Here is a 20,779-nt window from a genome sequence, read left to right as displayed (position 1 = left end):
ATGAGAGTGAATTATGATGTCAGATAAATTAACTGCACTGTGTAGATACTTATGTATGTACCTGTAGGTTTAGTGTGTACACGTTGGTTATCACATGACTTGTATGTCTGTGTGTGTGTGTGACAGGCAATTAGCTCTCTAATTACCACTGATTTGCATGTGTATACATTCATGTGTTTAGCTAAACTTATCCAATTATACAAATCAAATACTGAGTATTCCGTCATTTTTAATCCTCACGTTTACCGTAAGTGATAAAAGTTGGTATCAAGAGACTGAACATGATCAACACAATTATATATGTGCAGTACGTGCAAGTTTGTGTGTTACATTCTCACAAAAGGTTTTTCATGATGTGTGCTGCTGTCAAACTGCTCCAGTCCTGTGTAGCACGTTTATTTTTTGATGGAGCATCTTTTTTTTTTCTTCCATCACTGTGATGACGCACTGGGCTTGTCTGTGTCTTTTTTTTTTCCTTTCAGCAGCCCAGAAGGGACAACATGTTTCCTGCAGGGAAAAGAAAAAAGCCTTGGTCAAACTGTTTCGTCTTGATTAAGTGAACGTGCTCAATTTAGCTGCATATGAGGGTTGTTTGCATACTCAGGTTGTTTGTGTGTGTGTGTGTGTGTGTGTGTGTGTGTGTGTTGGCGCTTAGTTAACAGTCATTTAGGATCTGATTTATGTGCTGGTTTGGTTTAGTCTTGGTATCACATACTGTCCACTGTATTTGTGTGTCCATGTGTGTGTGGGGGAGTCTGTACACATATTGGTGTGGGCGTTTTTTGCACATCCACACATATCTGAACATGTGTAGGTGTATGAATGTGTTGGGTATCAACCATACATTCACACACACACACACACACAGGCACACACACACACACACACACACACACACACACACACGCGCGCGTGCAGAACAGAGGATTCAGCTGAGATCAGCAGCTCACCCTAGGCTGTCAAATATTCTGTCAGCACAGCCCAAGAATCACAATTGGACTCTTTGGGAGGCATTAATTCAAAGCACCGTAACAATGCTCTCTGAAACCAAATCAACTGCCTGTAGTCAGCATATCAACTCTCAACTAACTCTCTCCCTCTATCTCTCTATCTCCATATCTCTCCCGCTCTCTCTTCGTGCCTCCTGTGCCGCTCTCGCTCTCTCTACCCCGTCTCTGCTGCCTTGTCTTCTCCCATCCTCGCTGCCTCTCCCTCGCTCTCTTCCTCCGGTGTGTGATTGAACTTCTAAACATGTTGCCAAAGCTGACTTACTGTACAAGGTTGCCTAACATAGACAGCGACTTCCTCTGCAGCTTGTATCTCGTGAAAGCTACACTTTCAGTTCAAGTAAATGCATCTGTGCCAAGAATTAACTAAGCATAAATAATGATCCTCTATGATATTCAAATGTACTGAGACAGAGTGGCATATTTCAATACTGACTCAGATTCCAATGCTTTAAATTCACAACCCAGTCTCATTCCCAACTCGTCAAATATGGACGCTTGGTCAGTAGCCATCAGCTTCAGATACCAAGGCACAGAGGCACCCTTTAGCTGCGGTATGAGACGCACTGGGCGGTGGCATTTTTTGACGCTATGAGCAACCACCATAGTAAAATGAGTGAGAAAGTCCACGCAGGACAGGTTGGAGGGGAGGTGGATGGTTAACAGCTCTTGAACCAGGTGAGAGTGGACTCAAACACATGACTCAGGAGACAGTTCAGATAAAATAACACAGTCTTCACTGGTCAAAAGGAAGGTTTGGTCCATAGAGGGACTATCAATGGAGGCAAATAATCCAATATGGATGAGGCAGAGGCAGGCTACATCCAAAAAATAAAGAAAAGGACACAGGGATGCCAAAGGCTAGAACGCTAGACACACAAGGAGCTGGCACTGAGAGAAAATAAGACACACACTAAATACTGTGGTGAGGGGAAGGATAACGAGACACAGGTGAGGCTAATCAGGGTGGGACAGACAATCAGACACAGGTGGAGTCATCAGAAGGGAGGGAAAACACACAGGGGCAGGAGGTGAAGTGGTCTGAAAGGAGAGATGTGAGTGAATGAAATAAAAAACAACCTAAGAAACTTGAGTTGTGACAGAATGGGTCAAACAAACTCTGGACTTTCACCTGGGAGATCACTGTTTGTGTCCTGTGTGAAACCAAAAGTCAGTCAGTTATTTTAGTAACTGCGTAGTGTGTTAGGACGTGTAGCGTGTTACAGTAGTGACATCATATGACTTCACATTACGTCAGTAACAATCGTACGTTAGGCCCAAACTCGACATTTTCTTCTAAACCTAACCATGTGGTTTTCTTGCCTAAACATAAGGAAGTAAACGATAAAACAAAATTTGTTAAATACTTTAAACAGATTGTGTGCATTTAACAAGAAGAAACTGTATATTTCCTGTGAAAATTGAACGCATGTAACACGCGTAACTTGACACACCGCCGCCCTGAACGTCCAAACTTGATGCATGACAGGTACCAGGACATCATAGTTATAATGAGTAGGGCCACTGGCCAAGCTTGGGAGTGAGAATGTGCTGTAACTGACCACATAGCATGGAGTTAATACATTTTGTTTTTGCTTCTGACACTAATCAAACAAGACCATGTTCAATTTGGGAGTGTAACGATACATCAATCTTGACCGACATATCAATTCAGTGATCAACAATCTACCACCATTGATTCATATCGCCATCTTTAAGATACACCTTTATGGTGAAATTACCATGACAAGTCTGTGTTACCATTTCCGTCCAGACACACCTCCTTCATAAACATTTAAACAGTGTTAGTGCCAGGAAGATAATGGCAAGCAGCCAAGAGAAAGACTGAGGATATTTACTGATACTGTCTCGCAGGCCCTTAAATTGAATTGAATTGAATCGAAATCGTACTGTGACAGATTGGGATATCAGCAAATATTGTATCATTGTCCAAAGGGTCAATATAATTTCGTATCATGATTAAACTCGTGATTTACACCCGAGTTCAGATTATATTATTAAAGGAGGGCAATGCCAATAAGAGATGAAGATGCACAGACTCATTACAATCCAAAATTTAAAATTTGAAACTTTGACACTTACTGATTATTCTGTTTTTTTGTTTTTCAGATTACTCAGTTGACCTTCAGTCTAAAAAATGTCAGAAAGTTGTGAAAAATGCAGATTATGATCGCCTAGAGCCAAGAGTGTAGGTTTCGTTTCACCATTAGTGGGCACATATGAAAGAGGGGTTTGGGGGATTTCCAACACAAGATTCTGAGTGTCAAACACTTAATTGCCTTTATTCTGAATTTTTATGCACCGATCTGTGCCTTTTCTGCATCAGTTTGTGGTGCACATGGCTTTCATTTTGTCAAAACACACTCCTCTGCTACTTTCATGTTCTTAATAGGTGAGACAAATGCACGTGTTGTAAATATTGTGGAGCACATGTCCCCTGCTTTCGCCTCCAATCTACTGTACGCCCATGCTTAAAGCCAAAGATGATGTCTTCAGGGTGCTTGTTTTATCCAACAAAAAGTCCAAAATATTAAGAATATTCAATATAGAACCGTACAAAGCAAAGATAAGCTACACATTGTCACATTTGACAAGCTGGAATCAAAGGATGTTTACTCAATCATTAAAAATGTTGTCCATTAAATTCCTGTTGCTAATTGTCTAATCGTGTCAGCACAGCTCCTTTTCCTGTCTTACTATCAGCGTTACCGTGTTGCTAAAAATCCTTATAATGCAGCACAGATGGTGTTGTATTTGCAAAGTTCTGTTAAAGGAAACATGAGAACATTTATATCACAGGCGCAGAATTTCTCATGAAATCAGATGACAAATGCAAACTGACATTCGGGGGAGTCTCTGCTCTCCTCAGCAATCCCAATTTGTTAAAGGAATTATTCTCCTCAGCTTCTGCCTGTATTAAACTAATCTAGCCTTTGCGTGTACGTCTTCTCGGGGAAAAAAAAGGAGAAAATCCCCTGTTTTTGTATTAGCTAAATCTTCTCCCAACCATCTGTTTTCTGCCAGTAACACACTAGTTGTGGCCAGCGCACAGCACAGAGGTGCTGGCTCTACTTGTCAGTTGTTGGTAAGTTGTATTGTTGTAACGCCATGTTGTTTTGCCTTCAGGAACCCATGTCAAAAGATGAGGGGTTCTGAAAAAAACCCCAGATAAATGAAAATAAAAAGTTTCTTTTCTTCACGTCTGTATCAGACAGAGCAAGGGCACCAACTGCACTTTATTAATGTGCTCCATCTCTCCCGCTTCTGTGTCAAACGCGATACAAAGGGCAGAAAGTAAAAAGAGAGAAAACAAATTTCAGTAGTTTTCCCAGCACATGTTATCCTTGGTAAGAGATGTAGACGTCTGTGTGGCATTCTTAAACCTGCCTTTGATGACATAACTCACGAACAGATTGCTTGTCTCTGACATTCAGCTTTACTGTAGATGACGCTTGATTACTTTTTCTTTCATTTGAACCGAACCAATTTAGTCTTTAATTTGGCACTTTGATGAAACCCGACAACAAACTGTACTTGACCATTGACTGGAGCGAAAATCTTTAATTACATCTACAACTTTTTATTCCATTTTCCTGTGTGGGGAGTTTAAAAAAAAAAAAAAGTAGCGTTTAATCCACTCAATAATCCACTCAGCTTGTATCTAAAGCTTTGGTGCAATTTTAGATGGTGCTGTTGAATTTTCTATCTACGTGCCTGAAAACATGCAGCCAAGCTCTGCATTGTTGTTCCAGTAGATACAGAATCTACTTTCTGTGACAGCCCTCTGTAGCTGCAGGTACAGACACAGAAAGTCAAGATAGAAAGAACAAGAAAGAGTCGGGGGTAGAGAAAGGAGAGCAGCACAGTGTCATAAAAGTTTGAGAAATGAGCACAGTGTCGGAAACCAAAACTGTGCTGCAGATGTGTAACCTCTATTTTCACTGTTAATTGTGTTTCTTAAAAATAGCACAACAGTTTTAGCTGTTTATCACACTTAAAGGTGTGGTTACAGTGTAGGTTTCAACAAACACAGCACCTCTGGTTCAAGATGAGGTTAAAGGGACAGTTCACCCGAAAATTAAAAATACATATTTTTCCTTTAACCTGTAGTGCTATTAATCAGTCCAAACTGATTTTGTGTGCGTTGCTGAGTGTTGGAGATATCGGCTGGAGAGATGTCTGCCTTCTCTTGAATATAATGGAACTAGATGGCACTCAGCTTGTGGAGCTCAAAGTGCCAAAACAACATTTGAAAAACTCAACAGCAATGTCTCTTTTGAGAAATCATGACCTGTTTACTCAAGATAATCCACAGACCTTGTTGTGAGCAGTTTCATGTAGGAACTATTTTCTTTCTATGGAACAACACCCGCCAACCATATCACAGCACAGAGGGAAGTGTGCATCCACTGCTAGCTCACCTCACGCCACTGATGCTCCTTTCACACTGGACATAAAACCCACTAACACCCACCAACATCTGGCTTTTGTATTTTATGGGAAAGGTTACAGCTGGCATTCACTCCCGGGACAAATGTTAGTTATGGCTATTTATTGGCTCCATTTTCAGTTAGCAGTGATAGAAATACAATGCCTTGGGGGACGCCAATTTAAGCTTCTTTGGTGGCACAAAGTACTGTCCATCTTCAACTAAGCAGTGTTTTTTTTCTCTTAATATTTTATTTGTAGATTTTTAGATTTTAACAAACACAAATACACCACCCAAAAAATTAACAGTACAAAAACAAAAGTAGTAGTATGACCAGCGAGAAGTTCAGCACCAACTATGGAATGGATGTCTGTACATACGCATATAATACGGGCACACAAATGTTGTTTGTCCAACCCATCATGAACAAGTATCTCTACATACATGCAAACACTTTAGGCTTTTCTCAATAAATAAGACATGAGTTGTTGCCGTGTTTAATCAAAGATTACAGAGCTGAGGGAAACACTGTATCTTACTCTCTACATGTGTAACAAGTTGGTGATTTCCTCCCATCAGGTCTTAAAAGAAGGCACAGCCTCAGTTTTCCAAAGAATTGAAATATTCCTTTTTGCCACAACCATGTCATATTGTCTTATGTTGCAAGTGGGACAGAGCTAACAGATGTCAGGTTCCACCTAAGATGGCATTGCATGTGTCTGGTTTAATATCACCAGATATTATATTTATATTATTAAATTTATGTCATCAAAGCAGTGTTTGAACATCCTTTCAAATTCTGAGAGAGACACTAAGGAAGTAAGAGATACAAAACTAGAACTACCGTAACATTTCTACTGGACTGCATGCTGCTTTCTACTGTTGACTACCCTGTTCTCCAGCACATCCGTCATGTCGAATGTGACTGGCAATGGGAAAGAAGTCTATTACCTATTTTAACGGGTTTCCCACCTTTAAAAGACATGCATATACACACCAATTTTGGTGTATGAAGGGTATGAGCTGACAAACATTACGGCTCAGCCACAATGGACACCATTATTGTTCACATCTTGCTCTATTACAAGCCCGATAGGGTACATGCATGCTTCCTTCTGTGCAGGTGCAGTTTGGTAGAAACACATGAAACTGCTCACAACAAAGTCTGTGGATTATCTTGAGTAACCAGGTCATGATTTCCGGAAAGAGACATTGATGTTCAGTTTGTCAAACCACAAGCCAAGTGCCATCTAGTTCCATTATATTTGAAAGAAGGCAGACATCTCTATGGCTGATATCTCCAACACTCAGCAACTCACACCAAAACACTTGAGACTGATAAATAGCTCTACAGGTAAGAGATGAAATATGTATATTTGATTTCGGGGTGAACTGTCCTTTTAAGGTAAAGAGCTCCCACAATATTGATGTTAGAATAAGGTTTTCCATCATCCATAGTAGAAAACATTGAGGCAGGAGTTGGGTCAGAAATTATGACAGTCAAAGGAAAATGTGACCTCCTCGCCCTCACTTTCCACTGTAGGTTTTCAGTGTTAAACAACACGAGCATATATTTGCATTTCAACACATCCTGCTTAGCTCTAGAAATGCCAGGAGACTGAAAGTAAAGAGAAAAGGAATAAAAGACACATAGAGAGATAGATGGATATACATATTGATGGAAAGCAAGACAGAGAGAGGCTGATGTCGGAGGTTCTGCTGTTGTATTGTGCTCATGTGTAAATTACAATCTGCGTCGACCGGTGGAGCGACAAAAACCATTGGAGAAATATAAACAGAAGATAAGGCAGCAGGAGGAAGGGTGGAGGCGCAGCAAGGGGTAAGGAGAAGTGACGAGCCAACAGAAGAGGACAAAAGAAGATAGGAGACATGATGCGAAGTTTTATAACGGTTGTTATATAATCAGCTGTTCCCACCTTCAAAGCACAGGTGTAAGCATGTACGAACATACAAGCTCACATGAGTTTACACCAGGAGTGGATGGATAGTAAAAGCTGCGGTCAGCTATAAATAGCCCCGGCTCAAACTGTGGTGTTAGCTGCATATTCCCCATGGTGTGATCAGTAGTTTGAGTGTCAGTAGTGGCCTGAGGCAGGTAGCCCCTGGGTTCATGTCCTGGTTATGGTCGAGCTGCTTAGGCCTCAGCTGACATCTCTTTCACACACACACACACACACACACACACACACACACACACACACACACACACACACACACACACACAACTCATCTGTCCGTCTCTCACTGCAAGTGTGTAAAGAAATAATAATACCTACAAATACAGCTGAATGGGATGTGACAAACCTGCTGAATTCTAATCTATGCGAAAATAAACAGAAAAATCTAAACAAACAATCACTGTATGCATGAGAGTCAATATGTTTTTGCAATTCAGGTCTGTAGCTTCCAGCCTTTAGTAATCAATGCTCTGTATTGATTCACTCTATTACACAAGTACTGGCTTAGCAGTGGAGTCTGAATGCATTTCTGTACATGAACCTTGAGCCATATATTAAAGTTACTTCTCTGTTTATACAGAGTTTAAGTCTGTCTTTTCCTTTGAAATAAACAACACTCAGAATGTGTTTTCAGGGTCTAAAGGCTAAAACTCACAGATGGTAGCAGAGATACTGTGGCTATATTACCATCAAACCCAAGTCCCTGCAAAGTAAAGTTGGTTTCATTAAGTTAAGAAACCTAACACTGCAAGTAATTTGTCAGTTTAAGGTTCCCCGACATACTGTACATCCGTCCAAACTGAGCTAGGAATTCAGCTTTGAATAGAGCCATTGGCATCTTAAGGGTGGGCCAAGAGGGGGCTCGGGAGGTAGTAGTATCTTGTAAAACTAGACAAATCAAGGCATCCATGTTGGGAAACAGGCTAAATAACACTTTAAATTTAGGCTAAATGTTGACAAGGGAACAACTGGCATGGCCTTTTTTAAAAGGGTCCCTTGAATTCTCACCTCAAGATATCTGAATGACAGTTGGTTCTATTGGGTACCCACGAGTTTCTCCTAAACGTGAGTAGGCCTGTACCCAGTAATTGTTTTGTTCCTTACAATCAGTGTACTCCTTAAAATAAAAGTTGTATATTTGTCTTTTAAAGGAAAAAGGACAACCAGCCTATGTGAAGAACAGTGAATAACCTAACATGTATAGATAGGTAACATAAAAATTGAGAACAATATCGGCCCTAACACCGAACCTTGTGGAACACCTTTTGAAATATTAAGAAAATCTGAGTGAACATCATCCATTTTTACACACTCTAGTCTATTAGAGAGATAGTTTTTAAACCATAGACAACTGATAGGATCAAAACCAATACAGGCAAGTTTATAGATAACATAAAAACAGGATTGTTGTTGTGGTATTAGTCTATGTACATCAGATGATTAGGAATAGTAATTGTAAAATAAGAAACCGAAGTGCATCAGTTCGTAATTCCTTAACACTTATATTGACATAGTTTTCAACTAGCCTATATAATAAGGGTGCTGTCAGACCTAGAGTTGTCATGCTTTGGTCTGAATCAGGGACTTATTTTGTAACAAAGTTGTATGATTGCTTAGAGTTGGTTCATGTTCTCATGGCAGCATTTATAAGCGGACCAGATCAAATGCCTTGTGCAAGACAGCTGCTTTTGATTGGTCAGAATTTTCATGCAGCAAAACGTTGAAAGAGAGTACACTTGCAAGATAACTGTGACACTTTCTAATGTCACAATGGAGGGACAACTACGCAGGTTGATTTTAGCGCTGGTCATCGTGGACTATATTGCTGTCATTGTTCATTTTAGTCAAACCATACAGTTTGAAAATGAGGTGCGACTGCTGTGTTCACACCTGCCCAAACAAACCGCACTTAGGGGGCAAATGAACTTGAGTTTGATTGAACTGAACCAAACAGGGCAGGTCTGAAAGCACGCATATACACCATAATAGAATTCCTGAATTTCAGTTATGCATTTTGATTTTGATGAACCACACCAAGATTTCCAGTGGCAATCATCTGGCCACCCCTATGAAAAATTTCTGGGGGCACCACTGTAAAAAAACAAAACTGTACGTATGTATGTAAATTATATCTGAATCATTTGCTATCAAATTAGATCATATCACATTCAGTTAGGACTCAGCCGTATGGAGGAAATCAATATTATTGACCAAATTGTTGTAATGATAAGATATTTTTGATAAATAATCATAAGTAATGTAGAAATAACACCAAAGTGGGTAATAGTAGATCAAAGTACAGCTGCAACACGCTGCTAAATGCAGAAAATTACATCACTTTACTGTAACACATCTTTTAAAACCAGGAAATGACAGCACTTAAGATATTACACTCCACAGTCAATGACAATATCTAGTCTCATTTCACAGTATTGATATAATAACAATATATTGCCAAGCTGTACAATCAGTACAAAATCTATGAAGGAAAATGATTCATTACGATATGCAAACCAATGTTTGCACACTGCAGTTTTTTCTCAGACTTAAGTCTCTACAAACCACTGAAAAAGTGATTCATACTCTGTTATTGACTGTTAGACCAGCGCAGCTAGATATGCGACTGATATTGTGTAATGTGTTTATGCAACAGAATTGACAGGATAACGTATGTTAGCAGTTGAAATATCAGGAAGAGCAGCACCACAGGAAGCTGAATTGAACAATGCAGGGACTGAATCTGGAATGAGGGTAACGTTTTGTATCATTGATCTTCTTGTGTCAGCGTGCATGCATTGTTGAGTGCATACTGTACATACAGTATGGAGCGCTGTCTCCATGATGTATAAATACAGTACGTGTGTACATGCATGATCATGTGTGTGTGTGCATACATTACTGTATACTATAGATGAGTGATAGGGTTTCCCCATAAGCCGGTCTAGGCCCTGCATTCCTCCCATCGGTGGAGTCTGATGTGTGCAGGCCTTTCAGCTAATCTGGGAAGAATGTCGGCCGCAGACACACATGTGTTCCATTAAGTCCAGATCTGCGTAAATAATATAACATGCAACAGCTAACGTTACAGGTAACTATACCCCCACAGCTGTGCCTTTGGCTTTGCAGCGCCCCACCACCCCCCACCTATAAAAAGGCAACGCTGATATCTAATGAGTAGGTGTATCGTAGCATCTACTGTGCTCTAGGCTGCTGATTTGGAGAAAAATAAAGATGATGAATATTTATTAGATAGAGGTGGAAATATAAACACACTTGAGTATCATGACATTACGCTCTGTTGTATTGTATTGATTTTTAATTAGTAGTTTAGATGCAAACATTTGTGGCAGTGGTTCATTTTGTGTAGTGTTTAAAGCCCAGTACATCGTCCGCCATTTCACTCTTTCACTCCAACACTCAAAAGTGTGTTTCAGGGGCTGTGATAAATACAAATGCAGTTCCTGCTGATCTGATTGCAAATAAATTAACTTTTTTAACTTACATTTTTTTGCATATGGTTATGTGTTTTTTATATTGTGACAGTTCTCCTAAAATAAGATTAAAAATATTGCAATGTATCTCCTACAGTATCAAAAAATATTGAATCATAACCCCTGTATCGTGATGCATATTGTTTCTTTGTATTTTTTAAATTTTTATTTATTCAGCAGGGACAGTGCACAGCTACTTAGCTGCACCAGAGTTAGCTATAAGCTATTTGTCATCTGTAGTCCCTGGACAGGAAACAAAGAATAATTTTCCCTGCTAGAAGACACTAGTATATAAAAAACACAATTACAAAATAGAACATATTCATGACACGACAGCTTCAGCAATAACAATAGCAAGACAACACAACATTAAGTCAACGCAACAACAGCAACAACAGTACAACTACAACATTAGGATGTAACAATATTCCATAATGTTAGATAATTTAGATTAATTATAACGTATCACCAGATTCTTGCCAGTGCACAGCCCCATTATTAGATAATGAAGCCTGACAGATAATGGATTTTATTTATGAATGATCAAAAAAAAAATGTTCGTCTTGTACATTTTTGCAAATCATAGACAATTTACTTAACTTGTTAGTGGATACAATGAAACTTAAAGCTTCTCAACAATGCTGCGGTGAAGCTGTGGCTGTGTTAAGGCCAAAAAAAATCACTTGGTTATAGTTTGAAAATGTTTTGGCTTAAAACACCCACATTTGGGGGCACAAAGCCTGGAGGGAAATGTTGTGATGTGTCGGTAAAAAACACCCAGATTTTTCCCACAAACAGCACTGAAAACACAGCGAAATGTTGGCCAGAAAAGAACTGTATTTTTTGGTTTTGAACAGCAGTCCTCTCCCTCTCCTGATGACAGAAGTCAGCTTATATTACATCACTTAAGAAATGTTGAAATGGTTTTGGTACGTATTCGTGGCTCAGAGACACGTCCAGTGTGAACATTTTCTTCTGGCGACTGGGTTCTTTTTGCTTCTCCTTTAACTCTTTTGAGTTTACATAAAAACACAACATACACATGAGGACATGTCTTAGATATTTTACAGGAGCTCAGATCTTGTAACATATTTAATATATGGTTAAATATTAATTATGAATACAAACATATCAATTAAAAATGTATTTGAAGTAAAAATGTAGAAAAATGCTGCCGATTAAACATTTATTGCTGCATTTATTTTATTTCTCTGACAGCAAACATGTTGATACCAGTATATCTGTGAAAAACTATCTTGGCCATTAATCGGTAGCAGTTGGCCTTGGTTATATAACGTGGCAGACATTTCAATCACTCGTCAGAAAAATTGCACTTTTGCTTATTTCAGAGAAAAAACTTTTCAACACGATTTGTCTGACACAGTCTGAAACTGTCACGTGCATCAGTGTGATCAGTATCATGTAAATCTTGAGCATAAAAGTCTGTCACATGGCAGGAGTGGAGCCAGAAAACATATCACAGCCCAACTTGTATCCCCCCCGCCCCCCTCTATTGTTAATGGTTCTACATCCAGACGTCCGTCATTGGCTCTCTGTGTTTATTGTCTGCCTGCTCAGCTTGTACTGATTGGCTCGGCTCTGCCAAGCGACAGGACAATGTTTGCTTTTGCTGTCTGCCTGGGGAAGTCCCTCTTGTCCCCAGCCAGGCTCGGCTACAGTAACTGATACAAAGTTCAGAGGATGCCAGCCTCTTCCTGGTGTGGTGCAGCATCTTCCTGTGGCTGTACACTGAAGTTAGTTAGAAACTAAGTGAGTTGCAGAGTTATTTATTCATGTGTTTATTTATTTTACCTTTACTTTTCTCAGAGAGGACTACAGAAGCGTGAGCGAACAAGTGAACTCTGCCTTCTGCTCTATTTCGGTCAGAACTAGAGTGTGGGTGTGCGGGATTTAAAAAAGAAAGAAAAAGTGGTGAGACTCAACGTGGTGTCGAACAAAGATGATAAACTCCTGGCAGCATCTGGTTTTGGTAGAAATATCACAGAAACCCAAAGCCAGCCAGAAAGTGAAAGAGAGGTGACAGGGGTTAGAGCATCTGAAGTGAGGACTTGAAAACAAAAGAAAGGTGTCAGAGAACAAGTGTAGAGAACAATGCTTCGTGCACTTGCAAACTGTTGGGAGCCAGCAAGGAAATGTGAGGAGTTTGGCTGTTGCTGTTCTGGGTGCCAGCACTCCTAATGAGTCTGTCAGGGCCAGTTAGCGCAGCCAGGCCTGCTTGTGTCCCCTCCAGGCCGCAGACAGCTGTTATTAGCCCCGTAATGGCATGCCACAGGGCCAGATTAGCCTGGCACACTGGAGAAATATCAAACATTCACTTACTGTGGCTCCTTCGCTGGCTAAAGCAGCTATTCTGCGAGGCATTCATTTAGCAGCGATGCTGGCAAGCTACCTAACAAGCCACAAAAGAAAAAGTCTCCACTGAGGGATGCAGTTAGTGTACAGTAGCTCCTCTGCAAGGCAGGAAGAGAAAGAAATGTCTGACTGGAGGATGTGCGAGACACAACATGCCAGGTCATGTCGCTGATTGTGACCTAGAATGGCACTGCAAATAATATGAACAGCATATACATACATATATTACAATTTGAAAAAAATCAGTGCCTTTTTGAGTACACTCTAGAACTTCACAGGGTTCTTCTGCTTGTCCCCATAGGAGAACCATTTTTGGATCCTAGTAGAACCTTTTATGAAAGGTCCACTTTGAACCCTGTCAGAGGTTTTAAGTAGAACTCAACATATAAAGCCAAGTTCAGACCAAGATTTGCGACAAGACGAGTTGAAATGCGCTGTTCTGCATGTTCTAAAAACCTGCCGGTTCACACCAGTGCAACTAGATGAGACAGTGTATCATCGCTATGCAACAATTCTCTGTACTTCTGTTCTGTTTTCCAGCTTTTCAGGCTCATTTTGTGGCTGAATATAATTTTTAGCTTCTTAAAATATGAATGAGGATAGTGATAGTGAGATACTGGCTACAGCTGCATCTGTAGTAGTGATGAAACAGTGAAAAACATGGACTGTATTCATAATAAATACGCCACAATAATGTGACTAACCAGCGCCAATTAATCAGTCAATGAGAATGTGTGTGTTTGTGAGGGGGCGTAAGCACATACAGCGAGCAGCAGCAGCGACCTACTGTCCGACACCAGCACACATGAGGATGGAAACAGAGGTCTGGGTGAGGACAGAGCATCTGTCACAGCACGCCGTCTGAGGTCATTTTGTCTTGACCAGTGGACTTCACCACAAGCCGATTGGCTGTTGAAACAGGGATGTACCTTACGTTCTGAAACCAGCCACTGGCGTTTTGACCAGCTGAGTTGCAGGTGACACCATCAGCTGGCTTGAATCAAACTCAGACCGACCAGTTCACACTGCTGCAACTTTTTTCTGCAACATTCTAAAACGGTTTCATCTCGTCATGAATCATTCGTCTGAACTGGGGTTTAGGTTAAAGAACAATGGCCCTTCTATGAAAGGTATTATGTTGCAATTGTTCCACCTTGAGCCTGTCCCAGGGCTCTAAAAACAGTAATTGACTACATTACCCATATATCCCTATACGACTAATAATGCTTTTAGCCTGGGGCCAATCGGAACAACGTCCAGTGGCCTTCGGCTTCAAAAGCCTCCTAAAGGGACGGTGCTTATTTGGTCTATCTGAACCAAAGTGCTACTGTAAGGCATAAAATAATGGTTAAAGTATCAACTATGGCAGAAAATAAGTAAAATGAATTGATGAAGGGGATGTAGATTCATCTACATTTGAAACATGGGTAAACATTTGAATACTCAAGGGGTGAGGATCTTTTAACACCCATGCTTTCAGCAATCCTCAAAGAACTTTTCTCCTAAAAGGATTCTGTGGATGAAAAGGTTCTTAATGAACTCTTGGTCTTATAAAAAACCCTTGGAGAACCCCTTCTTCAAAAAAGGGTTACTTCTGGCTCCGCAGCCCTTCATTAAGAACCTTTTTTCTAATGATGTAAAGGAAAACTGTAAATCCACCTTTAAAAAACATACTGCAAATCCAGAATAGGCGCTTGTGTGTTTTAAGTTGTTGGTTGTGAGGACGGTGCAGCATCAAGGAAAGTTGTAAATGAGAGTTCTCTTTAATAACGCTGTGTCATCATTATGCGAACCATATCGACGAGATGGCCACTGCTGTCTACTCATCTGTTTTCACCTTTCATAATGAGCACAGGAAATCAAAACCTTACACAGCAAGTACTCTCACTCTGCCTCAGGGGATAGCCTGCCACTGTACACTGTGTGTGATAGGCCATTAGATCAGCATACTGTTACTGTTCTGCATAGAACGCTGCTCATAGGGGATAAATCATGCTCTTTGAGCCTGTGATTTCTCGACTGTGTTTCATGCACGGTATGTTACATAAGCTTTTGCATACACCGGGTTTCACTGCGAGGTAATCACTACGCATTTAGGCCCATAAACGCAATCTGCAAAGGTGTGTTTATGGCGATTCCACTATAAAAGCTGAGGCCTGCTACGCTCATGTGCACACCGGATGTGTGTTTGCCCACACCATGTGACTGACTACAAGTGAAAGGCAGGGTCAGTTTTGGTTGTTTTCTCACTCAATTGTTAAATATAGTCAAATACTGCGTCTGTCTGAATCTGAGTCCCTGCCTGTGTGTGTCTGGGTGTTGTTGTGTATGATTTTTGTCAATTGTGAGTGCGTGCGAGTGAGGTGACAGACTGAATGCCAAAAAAGAATAAGGGAAGACAGAATAAAGCAAGTAAAAGATTAAGTACAAGAGAGAGATAATGTGTTATTTGTTCTAGATTGCTGCACTGTTTTTTTTTCTCCCTCAGTAATCTACATCACATCCTCATTAGCAGACTGTTTGTATCAAATGTGGCAAAGCCATTAAGCACTATACATAGCAGGCAGTAGTAGTCATTACCAAATATACTAAAATAAATTCATGTTTTATTATCTTATTTATGAGAAACCAGTTTCCACATCACCGGTTGCAGCATTTATTTTCATGGCCCAGACACACCAAAGCAACAACAAAGAACTAGTGGTGACAAAGGCTGACTGTTGTGTCGCCTCACGTCTCCTGTGCCAAAAAGTTGCACTTGAACACGCCACAAAGACTAGAGCCAACCACCAACTAGCACGTACACGAAGGAATACCAGCAGGTGGCGGTAGTCTGTAGTCATCATTCCAAATGTGGACCTGGACCATTGATAAGACAGATTCAAGATGCTAGTTAGCCAGTTAGCACATGAACAATACAACCTGATGTTGACAGAAGAAAGCCGTGCGTCAGCGAACAATTACACAAACAATTTTGAACCGTTTCTTCTAAAGAGCTCAACGGCTAAAAACATAATCTTAAACGATATAACAAGCTTGTTTTGCACCCATGTCTCTCGACTCTCGAAAGGCTTTTTGCCTTTATAAGGTAGGCAAAGGGGAGGGGATGACATGCAGCATAGGGCCACAAGCTGGAATCGAACCAGCGGCTGCTGCGGCAAGGACATTGCCTTCGTATATGGGATGCTTGCTTTACTTACTAAGCCACCAAGCGCCCCATGTCTGCTTGACTTTAGCTGTTTGTTTGCTCTCCCTACTTCCGTTTCTCTTCTTGTGCACTGAGCTCAGTTGCCAATCAGTGATTTTATTTACCAACAAGCTCTGACGCAGATTCAGGGTGCTGAATCAGCTGAAAAAAAGCGGACGAGGGCCGACTAGAGCCAACGTCACGGCCCAGCATTGACTAACAGCGGACCATCGCCTTGGTGTGTCAGGGCTCTAACAGCTGGCACCATACAGAAGCTAAAATAGACTCTCCGACACCAAAAAGAAAAAGATGTAACTCGTTTTATCAATTAACACCCACACGGAGACAATAGGTGATCACTGTCAGATGATAGAAACAACATGCAAACTGTTAAGCAGATGTTACCACAAAGAGATGTTAATGCAAGATTCACAGAATATCAAGAAATCACCGAGGTACAGCGAGATGTGTATAGTTGAGTGAGGGAAGTGATGAAAGCGATGAAGACAAGGAGCGAGATAGAGAAAGTGAGATCTGAATTGAATCCTGGGATGTAACCCCCGCTGAGGCTGTGGGCCACGGTGTGAACCACACTGAGCTGCACTGTCTTTCCCTGGCAGGGACCACTTGTTGCGAATCATTAGCTTCCCAACTACTGAGGGCTTTGCCACCACTCCCTCAGGTTGTGTTGTACAGCTGAAACCCACATGGGCAATTACAGGGAGGAGCCGGCCCACCACACTCTAATTATCAGCTGTGTAACGTATAGAAAGATGGAGTCGGCAGAGGAGTACAGTGGAGCAGAGCGCAGAAACCCTGGCTACCAAACACAACAGCTTAGTTCCATTAGTGCCGCTACTGAGCCAACCTTATCCAGTTATTATGTGTGGTACATCACCATGAGGTGATGTGATTTAACATGGCAGCCAATGTGCAGGCTCTCCGACTTGGCGGAAATTTATGAAACCAGCACTCGTAAACAAAATGAGGACCATGAAAAGAACTATGTGTGATCCTTGCTCTTTGGTTGAGAAAATAAAACTTGAGTAACTTTGAAATTAAGTTACTTTGGAGCACTTTTAATTCATTTTTTCACTCTGGTTTTATTCTTGTGTTTGAGGTGTTTTACATATGCTTTACTCTTTATGCTCAAAATCTCCCTCTCTCCTCCTCCAGAGCAGATACAGTGCTGCAGATCGAGGTGTGAGGCTCTACAGTTCCCTGCCCATGCGCCCAAACCCTGACGGCAAGAGACTGCCCTCTACTGGGGTAAGACTCATCTCTCTCAGCCCACTCTCCCCCCTCACCCCTGCTCCCTCACCCCTAGGTCTCATCCACATCTACATGCACCAACATGCCACATTAAACCCTCATCCATACAGTGAGACCTTCCCTCATCTGCACAGTAGGACTGTCCAAACATTGGAGAGCAGTGACAGAAGCAGTGTCAGAGGCTTTTTTTTTTAACTGAAGTGTGCACACCTTGGATATACAGTAGCTTCTGCATAGAGGACAATCACTATGCATCCCATTGTTTTAAACCTAGCAGCATCTGCCTCAACTACCATGACTTCTTCCCTGTCGTCTAACTCCTCATCCCACTGCTAGTCACTAGGGTTGGGCACCATTCACATGTGAACGGATACCAATAGAACCTATTTCTGTTATTTCTGTAATAACAAAAATTCTTGAGCAAGTTGCAGGAGTGACACATAAAAGAAAAGCAATATTGCTCCTCTGCTCTTTTCTAATCACACAGAGCTAATCTTCTGTCTGTCTCTGTCTGTGTGTGTCTATGCTTGTCTAGCAGTGATACTTGGCTATTACTAAAGTAATATAGAAAAGAAAATAAACCAGATGCTGAAACCATAGCAGGAGTCGGAGAGCTCTTTTTTGGCCTATAAAGCCGGCAGCTACGTGGCCAGCCTGCAGGCGTCTGGGAGCTCTTTTCTAAATCCAGTGTTTTCACCCTGATGTACAAACACTTATTATTCTTTTCAAAATTAATAATATTACTTTACTTATTACTCCCTGCCAACAGTAATTCGTTATACACTACTCTTTATATTACTTTTCCGTTACACCCCATAAGAATGGTAATCGGATCGGATTGCGGATCTTCCCAAAACTGAGATGTGTGCCTCTGTGTGGATGTCAGGGTAATCACCGCTAAGTGTAGCTAAGGCTAGTTAGCTTCTATTTACCTGGGGGTTTTCTGTTGCCCGTGATCGGTATTTTCCCAAGGCTCATGGAGCAACATTTCAACCACCACATATCTAGCCATAAGCTTCATTTGGTGTTCGTAGCTGCAGCTGTACACAAATAAAGTCCAGGTTTGGTTGTTTGGCCTGTGCAGGGCTACAGCCAACCCAGGAGGGCTCACTTTTGGTGGGGTGTATTTCCTGAAGCTTCATGTTGTTGTGTTGTTGGTCATAGTAGCCGAGGTGTATCCGACCAGAGGTTTGAGGATGTGTTTTTGCAGTGGGAAGAGTTTTAGTGCGACTACCTGCAGCAACAGTGTTCTTGTCATCTTTCATTCCGACAAAATCAAAGTAATGGGAATGTTTCCAGCCGCTAAGCTAAGCGTTTCCAAGTAGCTTGCTGCTTTATAACGTGTGTGTGCAGCAAGATGATTACGAAAACGAGTCAGCTGATATGATGTTGTATTTCAAGTCAGTGTTGACGTGATAACAAAAGTAATGTTGTAACGAGTTGTTTGGTTTTGTAGTAACTGTAATATTATTACTGAAAGTTATAGTAATTAGTTACACTACTCGTTACTGGAAAAAGTAACATTATTACAGTAATGTGTTACTGCCCAACACTGCATTTGATACAGATGGATTTAATGTGAATCGTTACTTGATTGCACCGATGTAATTTGATTCAGAGTTCGATACCCGACCCTACTACTCAAAGCACAGGATCTTCCCACGCTTGCCCTGAGAGACGTGCTCATCCTCAAACCATCGCTGGCCACCACAAGGCTCTCAAGAAAGCACCCATCAGACTTGGTGGTTTGTGTGGTATCTGCATGGGAGCAGAAGCATTTCGCTGCAGCTGATAGGCTAAACCAACCACCTCCCGCTGTGCTCGTGTTCACACAGAACAAAGGCATGCAGCGGCTTTCTGCAGACAGTGCTTCTGCTACAAACCTGTTTTAAGGTTAAAAACAAAAAGAAGAGCAATGTTGATTAAATGAAATAAAACATTTGGTGATTTTCTCTTTTCTTTTGTCGTAAAGCAGCTGTATCAGGGCATCAAAGTCTAGTTTTTTAACTGTTTCATTATATAATTGTTCGAAAGGCCGCTCGGAAAAAAGAAAAAGTTTATTGAAGTTCAGCGATGCAGCACTTGCAGTACTTTGACTTTGACAAAGTGCTGGAACAGTAACTCTGCTTTGTTTGTGACACCTTTCTTTCATTTTTTCTTAATAAAAAAAAAGAAGAAATCTTTTAGTATTGTGAAAATCATAATTAGAATCTAGCTTGCCTTGCTTTTATGCATTTATGCATTTATGTAACAAAGGAGAGAAAATGAAAGAACAATAGAGCGAAAAGAGAGAATTTAATTTCATATGTCTCCTCTTTTTCATGTTTCACTCCATGCAAGTGCTTTTTGAATTATCTCTTCTCTGCTCCGGGGCTCAATGAGAGGAAGAGTGGGTGAGCGCGGGAGGGAGAGGGGGGGAGACAGAAACAGAGAGAGAGAGAGAGAGGAGAGAGAGGAGAGACAGACAAAGTGAAAGCCGTGTAATATTGTTGGTGCGCACCTTTTTTTAATTACAACAGAGATTGTATTGATGTCTCAGGCCACATGTCCTCAATCATTTATCAAGGGGGGAGAGTGCTAACAAAGCATTTCTAAGAAACCCATCCTCTCCTAGGGCCTGGAATCATACGTTATCTAAAGTGAATATTGTTAATGCTGTTCTGTGGAGAGACCCACTTACAAATCATGGGAATGAGTTCCTTGTCAGTACATGCGTGAGGTAGTAAAGATATATATCCGCTCGCATCTGATCCTCTGTTGAGCAAATAAAACTCTGCATCTGGATCTCGATGCAGAAATTGTTTCTGAAACGACGAGGGATGTGTTAAAAAATAATGGATGAAGAAAGGAAAATTTCTAGATTGTCTTTTTTTTTTGCCACCAACTTAAAGATTACATCTCTCACGCAGATTAGAATTCATCATAAAAAAAGAGAAAGAAACAATACAAAAGGAGACAATACGTGCTATTTTTTCTCCCTGTCTCTTTGGTTTTCTGTCATTTCCTTTTGTCTGTTATTA

At 40.9% G+C, this 20,779-nt stretch overlaps 1 protein-coding gene across 2 annotated transcripts in view; it reads left to right on the top strand.

The window, feature by feature from the left end:
• Positions 1–20,779, top strand: part of tox2 (TOX high mobility group box family member 2) — a 140,445-nt gene that overhangs the window by 29,972 nt on the left and 89,694 nt on the right. For both annotated transcript variants that reach the window (XM_049587096.1, XM_049587014.1), the window contains exon 2: positions 17,664–17,756. In XM_049587096.1, coding sequence (XP_049443053.1) covers positions 17,664–17,756 — 93 coding nt within the window. The remainder of the gene's footprint in view (positions 1–17,663; positions 17,757–20,779) is intronic.

Source organism: Epinephelus fuscoguttatus, linkage group LG1, assembly GCF_011397635.1.
Source record: "Epinephelus fuscoguttatus linkage group LG1, E.fuscoguttatus.final_Chr_v1".
NCBI lineage: Eukaryota > Metazoa > Chordata > Actinopteri > Perciformes > Serranidae > Epinephelus > Epinephelus fuscoguttatus.
The sequence above is the reverse complement of the archived record's forward strand: the minus strand, read 5'-3'. Positions and strand labels throughout refer to the sequence as shown.